We start from the raw sequence: 14057 nt of genomic DNA, 5'->3' as shown, positions 1-14057 counted from the left end.
CAAATATTTCAAACTCGATATATCATCAGTGCATGCCCACTTTCCGTTATCCTTCCTGCTTTTTCACTCATGTTGCTTTTACAGGAGGAGGCCGCAAGTAACAACATTTACTGTGTCTACTGTTGATTCGTGAAACCTTGGAAATACACGAGAGCACTGTGTTGCTTTTTAGTACAGGCTCCAGCAAGAAGAAGATTATAAAATTGGCGAGTGAGGGTAAAAAGTTTCTCAGTACTTTAATAACAACAGGGATCTCGCTGTGCTAAGCAAAACTTTATTTAAAGGGAAAAAGGATGCTAATTTGCTGCTAAAGGTGCTTTGTCCTAAAATAGGAATGTTAATCAGGCGGGAGTAAATAGGGTGGGAGTATGATTGATGGAATGAACTGAGACAGATTCCTCAAAACTCGACAGCAGCGAAGTTAAACCTCGGTGACTAGGATTCCCAAAGTGTTAAAATAACTATTTATTGGTAAACCCACGCCATCGTGCTAATTACAAACCTTTTTCTTTCTTGTTTGGTGAATCTCAGTCATAATTTTCCTTTCTTTCCTTTTTTGATCAAAGATTACGTGGCCGAAAAGAGCCTAAAGAATTGGGGGGGGGGACCTAAAGAATGGAGTCTCTCTCTTGCCAAGGAATATAATCGGGCTGGCCGATTTTGGGCTAATGAGTGCCTTCCTGGCCCAATGTGGAATTCAAGATGCCAATATTTTGCTTCCATGCGTGGAAGGTTGGTATTGTCACTGTGTTTACGCAATGCGCACCCCTCGTTTCGTATGGCCCCAAACCCTTGCGTATTCCATGTTTTTGGGCTCCTTGATTCTATGTCCAGACCTTTGGGTAACACGTGGCATTAAGCCCATTATGATCCCCGATTTTCTTTTTGAAGACATCTCTCGATCTGTATTTGCATGCCTAATGCCCCACGCCCATTGTTACCACTTTTTATTTAGTTGCACATTCTTCTGGGTCGCTGTCCGGAGCTATGTTCCTGAGACCGACTCAGAAATGAACTTTCGACGTTACATGAAGCCTTGCAATTCTCTCCATTCACTCATTTGTGAATGATTAGGATTCCTTTCATCCGTCACTGTAAATAAAGAGCAGGTGGTCCCCCTAAATCATTTTAACCCACCCGCCCTATTTATCTCTTTCCCCTTCCTCATCACTCTGAGGGGTTCAAGGCTCCCTCTGCTTTCCAAGAACGGGTTGTTTTTCAAAATCCCATTTTGGTAGCCGTGTGGAATTTAAATTGCAGAGTCCTTTTTGGATTAGAAAATGCAGGCGTAAGGCTTGGAAAGGTATTACAAGAGCAGCATGACTAGTGGCGGTAATGTCGACAGCGGCACATTAATGGAGTCGCGCCTGTCAAGTCTTTCCCAGTTGACCAAGTCCAGTAAGCCACGACGGTCATAGCAGATATACACACGCAAATGCGCACTAAGCAACTGAGGTAAACCAAGCAATGATTTCATAACCTGTTCTGGGCGGAATCCATTCACATACATTTTCTTTTTTTGTTTATTAACCTACTTACGTTGTTGATTCAAAAGTATAAATTCTACTAAAATGTTAAGAGCTGCCTGTCTTGCCTTCAGAAGTAAGCTTCGGCTTCGTCAACTCCACATTCTGCAGTGACTGACCCCATATTGCTTTCATCTCCTCCTTCACAAATCTAATGCAGCTAATAATAATTCGTCTGTTTTTTGCTTCTCCATCTTCTTGATCTCTGCCTTATGTGTAAAACAAAAAAGGCCATCAACGCTGCCAGTCCTACCTCTACCCCTCGATCTTACAAGTCTCACCCCAATCCCAAATCCCCAAGACCAACCACATCCTCCCCCACCATCTCTTCCATCTCATTCCGACCATCAGATCAACACACCACCTCCATAAGTGACATGCTCGCTCCCCACGCCCCTGTTTCGAGCCCTCGCTCCTTTGCTAGTGCCACTCTCAGAGACACCCTACCTGAGAATCCCCACGTCTACCCCTTCTCTGAAATTTGCTCTGCCACTAACAATTTCACGGACAAGTACTGCTACTCTTCCTCTTCTACTCCCTCTTGGCGATGCACGCTTCGCGGCAGAGATGTTATTGTTTACCAGCACAAGTTTCGACGTCAAATCGGGACGACCCAGCACCAACAACGGCTCTCTCTAATTTGCCGCAGCCACCATGTTAGTATAATCAAGCTTCTCGGAGCTTCCATCTCCGACCACCATATCCACCTTGTGTACGATTTTGTGAGTGGAACCAAGCTCGCTGATTGTTTGCGAAATACAAACAACCCGGCCTTCACTGTTTTATCTAACTGGTTGTCGAGGATGCAGATCGCGACGGACGTAGCCCACGGACTCGATTATATTCACAACAGAACAGGCTTAAAGGCGAGATTTTCCCATAATCACATCAATAGCAGTGCTATCATCGTCACGGAACCTTCCTTCAACGCCAAGATATGTCACTTCGGCACCGCCCAGCTGTGCGGTGAAATCCAAGAGGGAGAAGAAATCGTCGAGCAGTCTTACTTTTCCCGGTCGCCTACGAGATCGATAGAATTGAAAAAATGGGGCAGTTTGCGAGCTAAAATCGAGGGAGTGAGAGGATACATGTCGCCGGAATATCAAACTACAGGGGTGGCGAACGAGAAGTCCGATGTGTACGCATTCGGGGTAATGATGCTGGAACTCCTATCAGGAGAGGAGCCACTGAGTTATAAGTTCGATAAGAAAAGGGGCGCTTTGATGAGGTCGTCGGTGATCGAGACGGCGAGGGCTGCCGTCCACGGTGATTGTGAGGGCGGCGGGGGTACAAGGAAGTGGTTGGATTGGAGGCTGAAGGACTCATTTCCTATAGAGGTTGCAGAGGAGGCGACACGTGTAGCTTTGGACTGCGTCGACGTGGATCCAGCGAAGCGGCCTGATATGATCCACGTCGCTGGAAAGATTTCGAAGCTTTATTTAGATTCCAAAATTTGGTCTGACAGTATCAAGTTGCCCTCTGACATTTCAGTTTCCCTGGCTCCACGATGACTTCGCTTTGGATATTTATGAATTTAATGGTTTTTAGAATTATTTTAAATTTTTTAAATATTATAAATTATGCTAATCATATTTTTTACTTAATTACCCTGATTATTTCTATTTTAATTCTTTATAATTAAGACCGATGATATCAATGTTTTCACGACCCTGTAAAAATATTGTATGCAATATGTTTGTCGCAATTAACGAAAGGTTATTGATCAAAATAAAATTTGTCGAAGATATCAAAGGTTATTCTTTATCCTCACACTAAAATCTAATTGGTGGGATAGGAGACAGCAGTGATGAAAATCAAATTTCATATGGGTAACGACATGAATGAGACATTGTTATTCACCAAAGAAAAATGTGTCAAAAACATCAAAGTTGCCGAGTTCTTATTCAATACCCCCATATTATTATTATCATCCCGCAATTTCTATAGTACCATACCCAGGTTATAGGTGCATATTGTGTATAAATTTTTTTTTTTTTTGGTTGTTTGCAAAAACAAAGAAAGAAGAAAAGAAAAGAATCATCTTTATACAGACAACAAGTATTGAAATTCATAGTCGTATGGAATCTTGTCAACGATGGTGGAAGCCTTGATATTGGTATAGCCTCTAAAGCAATCCACCATTGATTTCCTCAGACTACCTGATGTAGGCAACTGGTTACACACCCACTCCACCAAAGAGTCCGTGTCCATCGCAAAATCAAGCATGTTTCTCAGTAACAGCTCTGGAAATGCGATTCTTCTAGTGTTTGTCACCATAATTGAAGCTTGCAGATAGTCCAGTTTTGATCTCTCCAACTCTGTTACCACACCATCCGCTGTGTATATTCTTACCTGCATTTATACACAACACACAGCTTCATCGTTTTGTTTGCTTGCAGTGGACATAGAAATTATTAAAGAAGCTTGCTGATAGAGAAAGAAAGCCTCGTTTTTTTTTTTTCCGGTTTTCACGTACAGCGGGAGAAGAACGAGTTCCGCAACATAAAGCGAATAAGACGTTTCGATCCATAGATTCAAGGCCATATAGTTCACGTACTATTGATTCCTTCTCTTCCCACTCCCCCTTCCGATGTACCTATGTATATCCATGTCAAATTGAATTAACAGAACTCAGTTTAGGCCTGCTATAATAATTGGGGGGTACCACAATATGTACCTCTTTTATATTTGAAGCTGATCTTTTCCTTAAAATGAGATGCTCTATTGTTTGAGCATTTAGTGTGTTTCCTCCTACATTGAGCGTGGCCTGCATCCAATCAGTTCCATTTACTTTCAGAATCTCAAGAATGTAGGAACAGGACAAGTAACTTCTATGTCAAGATTCTTGACTGTACCTTGTTCATCAGTGCAAGTAACTTCTCTGGTGTGGATGGCACTCCATATTGGATAAAACCCTGAGATAAGAACTTAGGCAAATCAGTTACCGTTCATTTTCTAGATTTCTTTTTCATACCAGAGGAGAGGAGAAGCCAAAGGAATGTTGAAAAAAAAAAATCATCATCGTGAAATCAAGTTAAGCTAACTTCTATTGCACGTAATGGAAGAATAAAATCAAATTTACAGTACATGCATGATACAAGCGTTGTACATGTTGATCCAGAATGCTAACTTCTGTTGATAGGTAAGGCTTCTCAAATCGGCTGTCTGAAGATTATTTATCAGTACCCTGTGCTCCATTAGAGAAACGTGTGAGTTAGCATATGCATATGCATATACATATATATATGAATTTCAAGTTGAGTCTAATTTAGTTTTCTCCATGAAATATTTGATTTATGGGATACCTTAACTTTCTAAGCAATGGCATAGAGGAAGGACTTGAGATGAACTTGGAATCCATAGAAGCGGATGTGAATATAACCAGATTCTTGTAAGGACCAATATCTCTGGGAATGGACTCTTCTGTATCGAAAATTCCATACGGGTCTTGTTGTCTTGACTCTTTCTGCAACACAAGGCTTGATTTTGGGTTTATGCCAGGATCCACCCTGAAGCTTATTGAGCTTAAAGAGGAGTGGACAGACCTGCAAATGGGCCCCGATTTCTCCAGTTCTGTTGCTCTTGATGTTCTGAGTAGTCTCACGTATATGAAATTCAAACACTTCATGATGCTCTCAGACAACCTGTTGGGTTGCCACTTCAGATCGTTCTCTTCTGATAGAAGTGGATCCAATAAAGACTTCGTTGGTGGATCTATGTACATCTCTAAATTCCGTTCCCTCAGCTGAAAATGAAATCAAAGTGTTGGCAATCAAATCTAATTATAAATTTAGTTTAACTAGCGAGATTGTATTACAATCTGTTGCCGCCAAAAAAAAAAGGATTTTACACCATATTTCCGTACAGGTAGGGATAAAATTTTGAAACAATATGTAGTGATACAAAAATATGAAAGCCATGGTGTGCCTGAATTTTTATATATAGTATAACAAATTAAACTCCCACAAACCACGCTATTTAATGATGCGTATGAGCTCCATACTTTTTATTTCTATTTTTCCACAAATAACAATCTTTTTTAGCAAAATTGGACGGCATGGCATGAATAAACAAGTAACGAGCATGCTTAAGTACCTTAGGTGATGGATGACGAGGGTCTCGAAAAGGTGAAGAATTAGGCTTCAATGTCGCCCCACCTTTTTTTGGATGCCTATCTTGAAATTTCATATCCTCATGAAAATTGTTTTCTTTCTGCTCAACAGAGCTCTTCAAGGACCCAGATTTGTCGTTGACAGCGAAATCATTGAGATGATAATCGCCCTTTATAGCCTTGCTTATGAAGTGTAGTGCCTTTGTCTCAAATGCCATCCTTTCATGAACACTTCTGTGAACAGGACTTGGCATAGGAATCGGAATTGGTGCCGTTGACAAAGGACCTTCTGAATTGTTCAGCTTGTCCTGATTCCAATATTTTGGTTTTGACTCTTTATTCACTTCTTGTTCCAATCTCAAACCAGCTTGAAGTTGTCTTATCTGGGATTCCAGTCGCGCTATCTCACCCTCCACCACAACTAGTTCTGTTAAAAGCTCTTTCGTCTACTCAAATGACATGGATAATATAAAATAATTAACCATTTGTTAAAATAACAAGGAAGAAAAAAATCAAGTGGGTATTATATTACCTTGGGAGGAAGAAAATTTGGAATCGATATGGCTGCACCATTCGGCCGATTATAAACCATCTCCAAAATCTCATGAACCTTTTCTTCTTGATCCAACAACCTTTGAAGCATAGAGACCTAATCGTTACATTAAAAAGTCATCACATAATCCTCTATCATGTACATGTACATATCGATATTTCCGGTAGAATATGCATGGTCATAAATTATCCTATCGAAAGCAGAGCCCCTAAAAGGCACGGTCCTCATTTATTACCCACCACCCTTATCGGCAATTGTATGAAATTTGTAGTTCCAACTGTTGTACTTTGTACTACATACTCGTGATGAGAAAACTTTAACAGGCCTAACTTTTTAAACGGCGGGTGGCAGTTTATACTTCCCATTGTGATTGAATAAACCAAAGATAACTTGAATTATTTAGAGAGTGTTTGGCAACTATAGTTTCAGAAACACTTTTTCTCAAAACGAGACAAATTCCTTTATATATTTACTTCATAAACCGTAAAAGCACTTTTGAAACCATGGTTTGGTTTCTATCCAAACACCCTTTTAGACCGTAAAAATCACCTATGTTCTATAATGTTCTTTTAAATGGACAAACAAAATAGTACACGTAGCTTTGAGCCAGCTGCCAACGGTGAAATTAACGCAAACAAGCGGATGAACACATATGTATTTCAAATGTTCTCTTATGTCCAGATCAGGCAAAATTCAGGCGAGCAATCTAGGATGCAATGATTCTATTTCAGGCAGTTTTGTAATGCTCGGACCCATTGACAAATATGCTTATTATCTCGTCGGCAATCGACATGAATATGAGCCAAATTTAGGAGTTTATCGATCATTCTTCCAAGGCAATTACAGTACTTTCATTCAATATTCTCAAAAAGATTAAGTGGGCAGCAGAATTGTGCTTTGTGTGCATAATATCAGAATTCATAATACCTCTCTTTCAAGTTCCTCCCTTTTCTGCTGACCATTGAGTTTCTTCTTTTTCTGAAACCAAAGGAAGAGACAATCAACCACTACTTACTTAATCCTGGTAATCTCATAACTGACATGCTGTGATACAGATTAAAGACGCCCAAAAGAAAAAAACCCACTATTCCTGATAGAAAAAGTATAGTAGACTTACAATCTCAGAGGGGGAGTGAAGAGAGGATTCTACTTGGCTGGCCATGGAAGGGTCTTGGATGTACCCAAGCTTGAACACAGTGCAACTACTGGAAGAAACATTGAAACAGCAGGAAATAGGAGGGCTATTACATTCATGAGAGTGTTGGTGGGAGGATAACACAAGCTTGGGGCCAAAGAAAGGGGTGAAGAGAGGGCGGCAGATGTTGAAGTTGAAGTTGTGTGGATTGTTCGGGAGGATGAGAGGTAGCTTTCAGAGAAGATGCTCATTGGGCTGGTTCAGGCACTCGGATAATAACCACCTTCTTTCTGGGTGGGGCTGCTGGTGGGAGTGGGGCATCATGCACACACAAAAAAGTCACCCTTTGGCTTTGCTTGCAATATTCCTCATCTCTGAGCTTATGTTTTGTATATTCTATTTCTTATATTTCTAAATTCTAACCACCTTTTTCCCCAGGAGGCAAAGGTGGGCGGTTTCCTCATTGAAATTGGGAACTAGTGACACATATGGGTCTGCGATGGACGGGTCATTCTTGCAGAAGCATAAGAAAAAGAACCGAGAACAGATTCTGATTATCGAGGAGCAGTAAACCTTTTTTTTTTTTTTGGGGAGCAATTTTCAGTAAAATGACATATAACCAAAAAAGGGGGGGAAAATGATCTTTGTTGGCATATATAAAGCTGGTGCCCATGCAATTGCTCGTGCAGGATGATAAAATTTTTGCACACGGACCCGCAAAGTTGGCTCTTATTTTCTATGGCAACGACCAATTCACAATAACCAAGAGAAGCTTATGGAAGAAGCTCAGTCTGCTTTAAAAAGGTGTCTTTGAATACTGGTGTTAAAGAATTGGTGACTCCGTTCCGATTTGCGGAATATCCGACTTTTGTTCATTGAGAAAGCTCTCCGATTGACAGTTAGGTAGAAGAAATAAGATACTACAATGTTCCCTTTGCCGCCTTCTTAAGATTAGTTTTGTTTGGTTTAATTTTCGTCGGATGTTTCTGACTTGGAGAGGAAGTTGTAATGATGCATGCAAGATTGTAATATAAGAGAAGTCAGAGTGACGGAGAGAACCACATGTCAATTTGCCGGCATAAATCATCAACATTAGGTCTCAAAGCGTGAAGACAATTGATTTTAGGTTGGGAGCCAAAAAAGTGATGGAAGCGAAAAGCAGCAATTTTCCCCTTAATTGTTTAGGGCCATTTGCGGTTCAATTACATAATGGACCACTAAGTTGGGCCCAAGAATCTTCACCGGCTCATCCTTTTAGCGACCATAGGAATTTTTTTTTAATAGCAAAAAAAAAATCCCAACTAAAATGACTAACTAATATGGCTTTTTTCTTTTTAACTTCTGTATGGCTTAACTCCCGCTATGGTTATTCTTTCCTTCAACTCGCATTTTCCAAATTTCCCTGCAAAAAAACAAAAACTTGCATTTCCCAAATTTAGTTGTATATATTCTTTCGATCCTTAATATAAGACCCATTTAACTAATTTGATTAGATTAAGGAAGTTAAGTAAATTAGTTAATTATAAGAAATGTGACATGTTTTTCCTAAAATACTATAATTATCTTTTTTAATACCCCTTTTTCCTCTTCTACTTGATTATGGTTGAGGGAATATTTATAGAAGTAATTTAAAGAAAATTGATAAATATGAAAAATGATTTTTGATATTTAGAATCAAAACCAATTCATTAATTAGGTTATATAGTAAGGATCCGGAGGAGTATTTAAAAAAAAAAGTAAAACTCATGGTTTAATTTCTTTTGTTTTTCCTCGCGCATAGGAAGCGTAGTTTCCGCAGCTGGCCCCTCGCTCTTTCTAGTTCCCTAGTGGGGTGCCATCCCTTACGCCGTCGGGAAACTGCTCGGCAATGGCGGCTCTACTTCGTTATATATCGAGGACCCAAAAGCACTCCCTTCTTTACTGCAGAAGCTTTTACCTTGCGTCGTCCTCGTTACAAGACGTGTCATTCATCACTTCGTCTCGAGGTATTTCATTCCTTTTCGCTCTCCATTCATGACAGCGGGAGCTTACTTCATTGATTGTTTCCTGACCTGTTCTACTTATGTGTGATGCTGTGATCAAGTGAGTTAATAATAAAAATCATAAGAAGACGTGAAGGAAATAACTGGAGGGAGAAATGTAGAATCAGAACACAACTTGGCCAAAATTAAAAAAGACCATAAGAAAACTATGCTTAAACTTTAAAGGAACTTAGCTCAAAGCATCGGTCACAGCATAGCAAATTCAATATCACGTAGTTTTTTTGCAGCAAACAGTTTACTATCTGGTGTCTAGTTTACAATGCTTCGCATGATAGCATTAGAAAATGAGAAATTTCACCCTGAATGGTAATGATTTGCACTTTGCGCTGACCAACTTATTAATACATGAAATGGAATTGACGCAGCAGGCCTTGAATTTGATTGTATGTTTGATCATAGAGGTGATAGTACTCGCTAAACGGGCATAGGGGAGATATGTAGTTCGAAGGAAGCTGCATTTCACAGCATCAGACGTTGTTTTACTTGTGAAAGGGGTTTATTCATCTTTCATTTAGATACTTATTTTACTGGGAACCAAAATGCAATTGAACTCAATTCCTTCCTGCAGTGAGATTTCTGGGAACTGCTACAGAAATTGCTCATGGATTTGATGGCATGATGACGGGAAACCAGCGGAAATATTACATGCTTGGGGGAAAGGGGGGTGTTGGTAAAACAAGCTGTGCTGCCTCCCTTGCTGTCAAATTTGCAAATCATGGACATCCTACTATCGTGGTTTCAACTGACCCTGCTCATTCCTTAAGCGACTCTTTTGGCCAGGTGCTTACAGTTTTCATAGATTTTATGGAGCTTATACACTTTATTGTAGTGCACTGTAGAATCTTGACAAAACTTCAGTGATATAACGCTACAGTTCCATTAGGATTTGACTGGTGGCAGGCTTGTTCCTGTTGAAGGAGTGGATTCACGATTATATGCACTCGAGGTATTCAATGATTGAACTTCTCATGCACCAAATTGGTGTTGCTTTGATTGGTCCATTGCAAAACTTCATAAGTCATATGTTCCATTTTTAACCTTTCATGTATGACAGATAAACCCTGAGAAATCTATGGAAGAGTTCCATGCAGCCAATCAAAATGTTGATAGTGGAGGTCTGAAGAATGTGATGGAAAGTATGGGACTTGGAATGATTGCTAACCAGGTGGTATCTGCTGTTACAGTGTTAATTATGAGTATTCCTTCGTTCTCAAGTTATTCAAGCTCTATGATATAGTTGTTTCTGAGCCCTGTTAGAGACCCAATCTCTTGTTATTGCTTTCATGCTCTTAACTGTTGAAACCTGAAGCCTATAACATTTAGTTACAAACATGAAGCTTATATCTTGCTATATTTATATATTTAGAAAATAATGGTGATGATAATTAAATATCCAATTAATGATTTTGGATGCTTATATTAATGAAGTCTGCTTTCTTTTACTTTTAGTTCATCTCTCTTAGTTACAGCTTAAGATTCCATAGTTAGACTCAGGAGCTTTATTCTTGGCTCTAGTCGTGAAATCTGCATTGTCTCGCCAATGACATGACAAAGAAACTATAGTGCCTTTTGAATCTACTTGACTCCTTTGCTGTTCAAATCTGCTTTGTTAAATGTTAGTTTAATATTACTAATTTATTGGTTGATGAAAATTGTCATAGCTAGGGGACCTGAAACTGGAAGAGCTGCTGCATACTCTTCCACCCGGCACAGATGAAATCGTAGCAATTTCCAAGGTATTCCATTCCTTTTTAAATATCAATTATTTAGAAGGTTATGTACTGATATTTCTTAATTATGCTACTTTAATCCAGGTGATGCATTTCCTTGAGTCATCAGAATATGATAGGTTCACTCGGATTGTATTTGATACAGCACCTACGGTCTGTAACATTTATCGGTTCATGCATAATGTACTTAGTATTTATATGGAGAAAATCGATATTCATAATTAATTATTTGGTTATTAGGGTCATACACTTCGGCTACTGTCATTACCTGACTTCCTGGATGGATCTATTGGCAAAGTGATGAAGGTATGAATCTTAAACTTGAATACTTTCTAAGTTTAATGTTCCATAGCTTGCTTATTTATAAATGAGTTTCACTAATTTTACTAAGATACTAATTATGTTATCCAGTTGAAGAAAAAATTGTCTTCGGCGTTCAAATCTTTGTTTGGGAAAGAAGAAGCTGGAACTGATGCTGTAAGCTTTAAAAGTATTTTTAAAAGGCCTCTTTCTCTTGTTGGAATATAAGTATTCTGAATTTGTACCTGCAGCCAGACAAGCTAGAGAAACTCAAGCAACAGATGGCGAAAGTAAGGGAGCTTTTCCGGGATTCAGACACCACTGAATTCATAATAGTAACGATTCCTACGGTAATGCTGAGCTGCTGCTTTGCAAGATTACTAGCAGTGGGAACTGGAATTCCAACAACATCTAGGGGCCTTATTTCATTAAGCCTAACAGGGCTGAGCAACCACCATAGAAGTTCTTTTAAGTTGTTAATCATAGATGCTTAAACAATAAACAAACATGAATCTTAAAATGTTGTCAAAGTCAGGGTCTAGGTATGAGAATTCAGAAATAAAGGCAACAAACATATTGCATGCAATGTGCCGGTTTCATTAATTTATTGTGCTTTCTAATACTTAACGCATTCACAATTTAAATTCTATACATTATAGTTTTGGTTGAAGCCCGTTTGTTTGATGCTGCCCTTCGCTCCTACTTTAGCATCATGAGCTAAGACTTTGCTATCTCTGGTCCTTTACAATTCTTTTGAATCTTCTGTCCGAACCATCGTGGGCTCTGTTATATATAATTCCTAAAACACCATTAGTAATGGCTTCTTTGCTTGTCGTCAATAGAGATTATACTCTATAACGCTGTTCTGTGTCAGCTTCTTATTCACTTTACTAGTTTACTATCTCTTTTCAAACTTCGTTGTTACTTGTGTCTATCTTCAACTTCTGCTACAATCTTATTGTGATTATTTCTCTTGAAGGTTATGGCAATCCGTGAATCCTCAAGGTTACACGCATCTTTGAAGAAGGAAAGAGTTCCAGTTCAAAGGCTTATCATTAATCAAGTCTTGCCTTCTTCATCGGACTGCAAGTTTTGTTCAATGAAAAGGAAGGTAATCAAGGATTATTCATGTTTCTGCATCTGATTATGGTCGCATGTATAAGAAAAATATAATTTCTTCTATAGTAGATCAGAATACCTAGGTAGTTTATCACTGGCTTGGTTTTTTAGGAGTGAACTTTGTGGAAGTTGCTATATGGAATTTCCCAGGTTTAATAGGACATTAAAGGCTTTTCATCCCGGCTTGGGAACCAGAATCTAAGCAGTGACGGACGAAATTGCATAAATTAGAGGAACAGAAGACAGGATGCATAAACTGAGTCCTCTGACTCTTGATGGGTTAGTGAGGTTGATATGAAGTGTGTGTGGGTACAGGTGGAAAATCCTGGCACGGCTAATTTGTGAATCGTAGATAGAATTCTGTAGCTTTATAATCTAAATGTGTCGATAGTTTTCCACAGAATTATTCCCTCTAAGATAATGATTATCCTTTGATAACAGCCAAAATATTAAAAAGCTAGATGCTAAATAAAACTTTAGCGCTTCATTGACTTTTCTGTTCCTGCAGGATCAAATGCGTGCCATTGAACGTATCCATGATGATTCAGAGCTCGCTGGTTTGAGATTATACGAGGTACCGTTAGTGGATATGGAGATAAGGGGTGTCCCGGCTCTAAAATTCATGGGTGATATGCTCTGGAGATAAGACGAGCATTTCAGATATACGGAATGCTATCTAAAACATATATAGGCCTGTCTTTCCTCCTTTCCCTGTGTGCTTGGTTTTGGAATATCTTCGGCCTATCCGTTATTTCCAGTGTCTTTGGCCTTCTAATGCCAATTTACGGTCATTGTCATTTAGAGACAATACATTTCAGGAGCATGGCTAACATCTTTCAGAGACTGGCTGAACATCTATGGACGTCTGGCAAGTTCCTTGACATCCATTCAAGGTGCGAGACAGAATCACGTTTCTTTTTTTTCCCCGTCCCGGTAATCTCTGCTGTGTACGCAAAGATTAAACTTTTGAGATGAAATTTTGTCACCTCTCCTAACCATGCAGCCACTCTGTCGAGGGTAACAGAAGGAACTCCCTTTTGTTTTTTGTGTGTAAGAGACGCCATCTCTAGAGCTGTTGTTTTTATTTTGACAGGACCTGTGAAAATGACGTCCACTAAACCATCAAACCTCGTACTAGTGAATTTTCTAAGCATTTGGTGGGAAGCAACGATCTAAAAGAACCACCCCAGATTTGCTAATGCCCAACCTTTTTTCGATCCGACCCATATTTTAAGATTGCTCATAAACCCGCTAAAAGTTTCTGCCTTTTTCAAAGAAATAAAATTGGATTCCGGATTTATTCATCAGGGATTCATTGTCTGCCATAGTTTCACAATCTCGTTATGCATTCATGCTTAAACACTAAAACCTGATCTTCGACTGTGATTTAGAAAGCCAACATTCCTTTCAAAACATAAGGGAAACATTTGAGCCAAGGAGGATGTATGCGCTTTGAATTCATTGACCCCCTCGTGCGTGCTTAAATTTTACCAATTGAGATTTACGTTGTTTAGATCTATAATTTTTTCTTCGATTTTGTA

At 39.2% G+C, this 14057-nt stretch overlaps 3 protein-coding genes and 1 long non-coding RNA gene across 6 annotated transcripts; 3 read left to right on the top strand and 1 right to left on the bottom strand.

Annotated features, from left to right (window-relative positions):
- Positions 1 to 1462: 1462 nt before the first annotated feature.
- LOC114716184 (lysM domain receptor-like kinase 3) lies at positions 1463 to 3038 on the top strand. The gene has a single exon (XM_028901135.1). The coding sequence runs from the start codon at positions 1739 to 1741 to the stop codon at positions 3035 to 3037; it is 1299 nt and encodes a 432-aa protein (XP_028756968.1). The 5' UTR covers positions 1463 to 1738; the 3' UTR covers position 3038.
- A 367-nt stretch (positions 3039 to 3405) lies between these two features.
- Positions 3406 to 7569, bottom strand: LOC114716177 (uncharacterized). 3 transcript variants are annotated; one of them, XM_028901126.1, is made up of 10 exons: positions 7308 to 7567; positions 7118 to 7168; positions 6170 to 6286; positions 5622 to 6083; positions 4832 to 5271; positions 4614 to 4713; positions 4382 to 4441; positions 4204 to 4293; positions 4003 to 4122; positions 3406 to 3878 (listed from the first exon to the last, which is right to left on the bottom strand). In XM_028901126.1, the coding sequence occupies exons 1-10, from the start codon at positions 7350 to 7352 to the stop codon at positions 3570 to 3572; spliced, it is 1794 nt and encodes a 597-aa protein (XP_028756959.1). In that variant the 5' UTR covers positions 7353 to 7567; the 3' UTR covers positions 3406 to 3569. The 3 variants fall into 3 exon arrangements, with proteins under 3 accessions (XP_028756959.1, XP_028756960.1, XP_028756961.1); XM_028901127.1 differs by having other exon boundaries at positions 6170 to 6269; positions 7308 to 7566; XM_028901128.1 differs by lacking the exon at positions 4003 to 4122 and having other exon boundaries at positions 7308 to 7569.
- A 1574-nt stretch (positions 7570 to 9143) lies between these two features.
- Positions 9144 to 13372, top strand: LOC114716176 (ATPase ARSA1-like). Its single transcript, XM_028901125.1, has 11 exons — positions 9144 to 9310; positions 9936 to 10147; positions 10251 to 10313; positions 10422 to 10532; positions 11029 to 11103; positions 11182 to 11250; positions 11338 to 11403; positions 11509 to 11574; positions 11649 to 11747; positions 12377 to 12508; positions 13025 to 13372. The coding sequence occupies exons 1-11, from the start codon at positions 9193 to 9195 to the stop codon at positions 13160 to 13162; spliced, it is 1149 nt and encodes a 382-aa protein (XP_028756958.1). The 5' UTR covers positions 9144 to 9192; the 3' UTR covers positions 13163 to 13372.
- A 13-nt stretch (positions 13373 to 13385) lies between these two features.
- LOC114716175 (uncharacterized) lies at positions 13386 to 13715 on the top strand. Its single transcript, XR_003737601.1, has 2 exons — positions 13386 to 13533; positions 13610 to 13715. It is a non-coding gene; the product is annotated as an uncharacterized LOC114716175 (long non-coding RNA).
- The last annotated feature ends 342 nt before the right edge of the window (positions 13716 to 14057 follow it).

This window comes from Neltuma alba, unplaced genomic scaffold (genome assembly GCF_004799145.2).
Source record: "Neltuma alba isolate B1F8T4 unplaced genomic scaffold, ASM479914v2 tig00011647_pilon, whole genome shotgun sequence".
Taxonomy (NCBI): Eukaryota; Viridiplantae; Streptophyta; class Magnoliopsida; order Fabales; family Fabaceae; genus Neltuma; species Neltuma alba.
The sequence above is the reverse complement of the archived record's forward strand: the minus strand, read 5'-3'. Positions and strand labels throughout refer to the sequence as shown.